Below are 6,000 nucleotides of genomic sequence, written 5' to 3'. Positions count from 1 at the left end.
GCAGCGCGCTGTGCTCCGGCAGCGCGCTGTGCTCCGGCAGCGCGCTGTGCTCCGGCAGCGCGCTGTGCTCCGGCAGCGCGCTGTGCTCCGGCAGCACTGAAGCCCCTGTGCCGAATCTCTTTGCTGTGTGAGCAGCAGGAGCTTAGAAGCCTAAGGCAACCTCACTGCAGGCTTCTCCTGCTCATTTTTGTCTTGCAGTCATTTCTTGGTCTCTGATTTTACAGAATAAAGGGGGCCAGCTACTTTCTGCCCTATTCTGTGTTCTGTTCCTCAATAATACAAAACTGACAGATTAGTCAGCAGTTCTAAATATGAAGGTGTATCTAGCCTGAAGCCAGCCCTTTTTTGCTCTTATTAATGTTAAAGTAAAGGTATTTTAAAAAGAATTGTATTGCTTACATTGATGAACTGTATTACAGATTTTTAGGTGCAGCCCGGGACAATTCCTCTTCACTCAAAGCGAGGGGGCTGCTTACAAAATCTTTGGTGCAGACCCGCGTGCCGTCTGGGAGAGCAGCCACGCCCAGGGCTCCTCACTGCCCCATGACTCTGCACCCTCGCAGGATTCCTGATCCTCCAGAGCCCCCGAAAGTGCTCATGTTAGCGTCACAGATTACCTGCTCGGTAGCAGCTTCCTGGGGCCCACTTTCATCCTCTCGCCCTTGCACCAGCAGGGACCAACTGGGAGCCCTCCATGCTGAAGCATTTTCTTCCTCTGTACAGCACCACCTGCTTTGTCGTCAGTCTCCCAAGCTGTAGGCTTCCCCATTTCGGGTTCTTTCCCAGCCTTTTCTCCCTCTCCTTTCTACCACTTTTCCTTTGGTGTTTTTGGACTTTCCTTGCACTCTAGCAAGGCCTCCTCCCCTGTAGACATGCCTTCGGCACTCCAGAGTCCACCTGCTCAGATCCCGCTGACCCCTGGACTCCAGATTTGTGCCAGTGGTTCACCCTAACAGAACTCAGGGGTTTTGTTGTTGTTCTTGTTTTATTGTTGTTTTTGTTCAGTAGCAGGGATCAAACTCAGGACCTTACACTTACCAGGCAGGTGCTTATGCTGCTGAGCTATCCCCCCAGCCCAAAACTCAGTATTTTTATGTATTTTGTCCTGTGGTTATTTTTCTTCAATGTGCTTTGCTCCAAGTAATGGATATACCAGACTCACCTTTCGGGTGCTGCCCACATTGTCCCTGCACGGGGGGTGGAGCTGAAGACACCTCTGTGTCCCACGCTCACTGCAGTGTTAGGCACAGAGCCATGAAGTGGAGCCCCTAAGTGTCCATCCAGTGGTGAGTGGACAGAGAAACATGGCAGTGCACCCCAAGGAGTGCTAGTCAGCCGTAAGACAGACGTCACGAGCTTTCATTTGTGACAGATGGAACTGAAGGTCATTATGTTAAGTGTAGTAAGTCAGAAAAGCACCACGTGATTTCATGCACATGTGGACTCTAAGACAAAAGTTGAGCTCCTAGACTTAGAGAGGCTGGGAAGAGCAGGGAAGTGTAGAGGAAGGGCTGGCATTGTGCCCCAGGTTCTGTTGCACCGGGCCAGTAGGTTCTGGTGCTCTGTTACGAAATGAAGCAGCGCGACCGTAAGAGGATAATGACTGCATACTTCAGAGAAGCTAAAGAAAAGATTTTGAGGGTTTCTACCACAAAAAAATAATGAAAGTTGGAGGAGCTACATATGTTTATCTTTTTTTCTTCTGTATTTAGGACAGGGTCTACAGGGTCTACAGGGTTTCACTACAAAGATCGGACTCACAGTGATCCGCCTGTGTTCAGCCTCCCAAGCACTGGGATTACAGGTGCACACCACGATGCCCGGTCTCAATGACAGTCTCAACGCACCCTGGGGATGGGGCTGGTGTGGCAAACTGGGGTTTGAACCCCAGCCGCTGTGCTCTGCCTAAGCAGGCACTTTAGTCCGCTGAGCTGTCAGGCCAGCCCTAGATATGTTTATCTTGATTTGAACACTGCATATTTATACACAAAACATCACATAGAACCCCACTAATATGTTGTTTTAGTGTGTCAATTTAAAAAATAAAGATGATATCCAAGTATCAGAATTCTAGTTTAATGAGATGATACCATTCATTGGAGTCATAGAATGAGGCGGGGAGAAGAGATTAGCAATACATAGATTTTTTTCTGGCTCTAAGATTGCAGAGGTGGTATGGTTTAATTAAACCATGACAAGGTCTAAATGTAGTCAGTTTACTAAAGTGAAAGGGATGTCTTATCTTGAAAATAATGGAAATCAAATAATATTGATTCCAGGGCCATTTGTAGGCACTGAAGAGGCAGAGGGAGTAGGATGAAGGTGGAGGTCCCAGGGCAGAGGCTGCTGGGATGGATGTGGACAACCCCAAGGGAGGGAGAGGTGGTTTGTCTCCGTTTCCTCCACGATCGAGTCCTCACAGACCAGGAGGGTGTCTTCAGCACTTCCCCTTCCTTTAGAATTTCTTCTGGAGTGTGGGGGGTCTAGTTACTCATCTAACTGGCACAGCATTCGATCTGTGGAAGAAAAAAGCAGTAATCCCCTGTGTTCGCTGTCCTGTTCTGCTGGTGAGGTTTGGCTTGGGAGGTGAATCGTTTGAGGTGTGGAGTTGTTCTCTGGGAACTTTTGTGTCTTAGGGAACATTCTGTAAGTGGATAAATTCTAAGTGCTGTGAGCAGCACTATCCCTTAGGGATCATCATTGCTTGATGACTTTTCTTACTAGGAGCTTGGCCAGGCCCTCAGTATCTTAAACAAGGGTAAAGTGAAGGCTTAAATAAAAGACAAATAATATGGTTTTGGGGTCCAGGAAAGTTAGAATTCTTTTGGAGCTTACACAAAGACTTCTCTGGACTGCCCCCATATTTATTGGGTTTCAAACAGATTTGGGGTGAGCATGAAGGGAAATGAGAGCGATAGCTGAGGTAAACATGGGGAACGGAGCGGGACCCTGAGGAGTTAGAACAAGGACGTTTGCAACATTAAATTTTGCCAATCAGAACTGTCTTATCTCTTAGGTTGGCAGTTTATTGCCCTGGAATCCTTTGTCTTAGGTTTGGCCCTGAAGCTGCAGTGTCATTTGCCTTCAGAGGCGTGAATATGAGCTTTTTGAACACAGCCAGAGGTCCCTCTGTGGTCGGCAACTTCACCCTTACACAGCCTGACCCCCATTTACTTCTCTCTTGTCTTGCAGGGACCAGAAGGCCCTCGTGGGGAATCAGGCCCTGCAGGACCTCAGGGGCCACCAGGACCTCAAGGACCAAGTGGTCTGTCCATTCAAGGAATGCCAGTGAGTGACACACAAAGATTGATGTGGGTTATATCGTCACGAGTCTTCCTGAGCGTCCTCATGCCCTAATAACGAGCCTCCCTGCCTTCGCAAGCAAGCCCGATGGAGGCTGCACTCGTTGCCCTGCCCGTGGCCCACTTTGTGCTTGAAGGTGGCCCTGACGGCAGACAGGCGCACGTGAGCAGGTGGTGCGTTCCCGCACACACGCCTCCTGCAGAGGAAAAACAGGCCTTCACACGTGCATAGCTCTTCTCTTATTTGACCAAATTCTTAATGGATGTGGTAACAAAGAAGTTAATGATGCATTACTGGTTATAGCAGCGGTGGCTGGAGATTAATGAAAGCCATTGATTTATGATTTGTATCTCAACTAGCCTCCGAGTGCAGTCTGTTGGGTGAGTCTGGCCTTCTACGCTGTGTGTGTTACCTAGCAGCATTTTTGTGGAAGGCTATAGTGTGTCCTCACAATAAATTTAATTGCATTTATTCATCTTCATTAATGGAGACCTAGAGTTACAGTAAAAACCAACCTGTAATTAACATTTAGAGCAACCAGATCCTTGAAAGCTTGCTTTTTGGCAGTCTTTCTCTGGGTTTTCCTTACAAAAGTTTTTCGTATTTTAGAAACCATCACCACATGAATTTGTGTAGTTATCACTATTAATAACAAGTACTTGTTGCAGCCTTACTATCCACTAGGACCTGTGCTTGTATATTTATACTTATAATCTATTTTTGTGGGGTTTTGAACCAAATACAAAATAAAGCAAATCTATATAGATGTGAGAATTTAAATTTAAACTGCAAATACTAGTGAAATAGTCAGTAGTCCCCTCTCTGTATGCCCGGTGTCAGCTCGGCCACATGCGAATGTATGTCTTGTGTTGAAGCTGTTCTGTTCTGTGAATGCTCACTCCCCTAGCAGCGCGTACCCAGATGGTGTAGCGCATTTGGCAAGTGAAGCGTGCCTTTCAGCTGGTCATGTGAGAGCATTTTAGAATCGAGAGAACTCTAACAGAGAAGACCAAGCATGTACTCCTGGGAGCCTGACTCTGTGCTTTTGATATTCAGGGAATGCCAGGCGAGAAAGGAGAGAAAGGAGACACGGGCCTTCCTGGGCCACAGGTACTGTTGTTATGTTTTTTGGTGACAGCTGTTGGTGGCTCGAGCTTCGCTAAGAATCCAGGGCAGAGCCTCTGATGTCAGCCGTGGCTTCAGAGCTACTTGTGTCCATCTACCTCATGCCCCTCCAAGGGCCACATTGATGCCTGGTGGGAGGTGCTCCTTCCCTGGGCACAACGTGTGGGTCTGAATTCCATCACAGAGGGTCCTCTCTTACACCAGTAGGTTTGTCAGTGTCTTTTCTGTCCTGTTCTGCCTAGGGTGTCCCAGGAGGTGTGGGCTCACCAGGACGAGACGGTTCACCAGGCCAAAGGGTAAGAGCTTGCCCCCGCTGCTTCCGAGCCAAGAATGCTTCTCTCCAGCCCTCTGTGGCTGGCAGGGCTCGTGTACGGAAGTGGAGCCAGAGTTCGTTCTTGACCTTGCCCTGCCAACCTCCACCCTACCACTGCTGCCTCTGTTCCATTCACAAATGAATGTCTTCCACGCCCAGCCCCACCCCCAGCGCTGAAAGAGTATGTCCGTTACTTTATCCAGCTTTTCCAAATCAGCTTCACCCCTTTCTGAATGCTCCTAGTTCAGAAAGTTTGTGTTGGATTGCCTGCGCTGGTTTCACAGTTTCCCCCAGTTCTTTCAAATCCTCAAGGTACAAAGCTAAAGGAAATCAACAACTGTACAATTTGAAATTTTAGTTCACCGTCTTCAACAGATGAGTGAACAGCTGGCTGGAGAACTCACTCGGAAGCAGCCGCTTCCCGCTGCCTCTCGGGGTGGCAGAGTCACTCAGGAAGGACTGGTGCGGGACAGTAAGCCCCCCTCCTTTTGTTCACACACCCCCCTTTCGTTTGCCTAGAATCCAGTGTAGTCGCTGTTCATCCACCAGAGTTAGTCTGCAAAATATGTTTCGGTCCACATACCCAGAGGCCTTCTGTGAAAGCGAGCCACACAGGGGCTCTGGGCCTCAAGGTCGGGGTGTCTAGAAGTATTTATGTGTTTTGGCCGAGGGCTCAGGCTAGGATCCTGTGTGGTTACACACCTAGATTCCTTCGTCATTCCTGAAGCTCAGGAAGAGGCGAGTCAAAAGATTTGGTGGAGTGAGTTTATTTGATTTATCTGTGCATAAAGCCTAGTCTTGGCAGAGAACTCCCAAACGAAGCACGCTGGATTAGCGCTTGAATCATTTGACTCTAGAATGCTTTCCTTTAAAATCAATGTGCCAACACGAACTTCTTATAAATATTTTGTTCTTCTTCCAAATATGTTGTGCTCTTCAGAGGATCCAAGGCCTTAAGTGAAGTGATAAGATTCCTACACCTGGAGAGCTTACAAGACTTTATGAAACACCGTACGAGAGCATAAAATGTCCATCTGGTAGTGGAACCCTGAGGGTGTGTCTGATGCCTACATTGAAAGCTTCTTGACTAGAAAAGGATTTGCGTTTTCATCTGGTTCTCAAAGGATACTCATTTATTATGGAGCCATGTTTTTTCAGAGATTGTGCAAATTCTGCCATATTTTAGAAAAGGTAATTGAGGGCAGCACCATACCAGTGTATATTTCAAGGGGACACCATTCACATGAAATAAAGCAATG

At 47.8% G+C, this 6,000-nt stretch overlaps 1 protein-coding gene across 1 annotated transcript in view; it reads left to right on the top strand.

Annotated features, from left to right (window-relative positions):
* Col14a1 (collagen type XIV alpha 1 chain) overlaps window positions 1-6,000 on the top strand; it is a 174,705-nt gene that overhangs the window by 135,981 nt on the left and 32,724 nt on the right. Inside the window, exons 37-39 of the mRNA XM_004642282.2 lie at window positions 3,193-3,288; window positions 4,360-4,413; window positions 4,671-4,724. Of these exons, the coding sequence (XP_004642339.1) occupies window positions 3,193-3,288; window positions 4,360-4,413; window positions 4,671-4,724 (204 nt within the window). The remainder of the gene's footprint in view (window positions 1-3,192; window positions 3,289-4,359; window positions 4,414-4,670; window positions 4,725-6,000) is intronic.

This window comes from Octodon degus, unplaced genomic scaffold, assembly GCF_000260255.1.
Source record: "Octodon degus isolate 3935 unplaced genomic scaffold, OctDeg1.0 scaffold00148, whole genome shotgun sequence".
Lineage (NCBI taxonomy): Eukaryota > Metazoa > Chordata > Mammalia > Rodentia > Octodontidae > Octodon > Octodon degus.
Note: the sequence above shows the minus strand (reverse complement) of the source record. Positions and strands in the feature narration are given on the sequence as shown.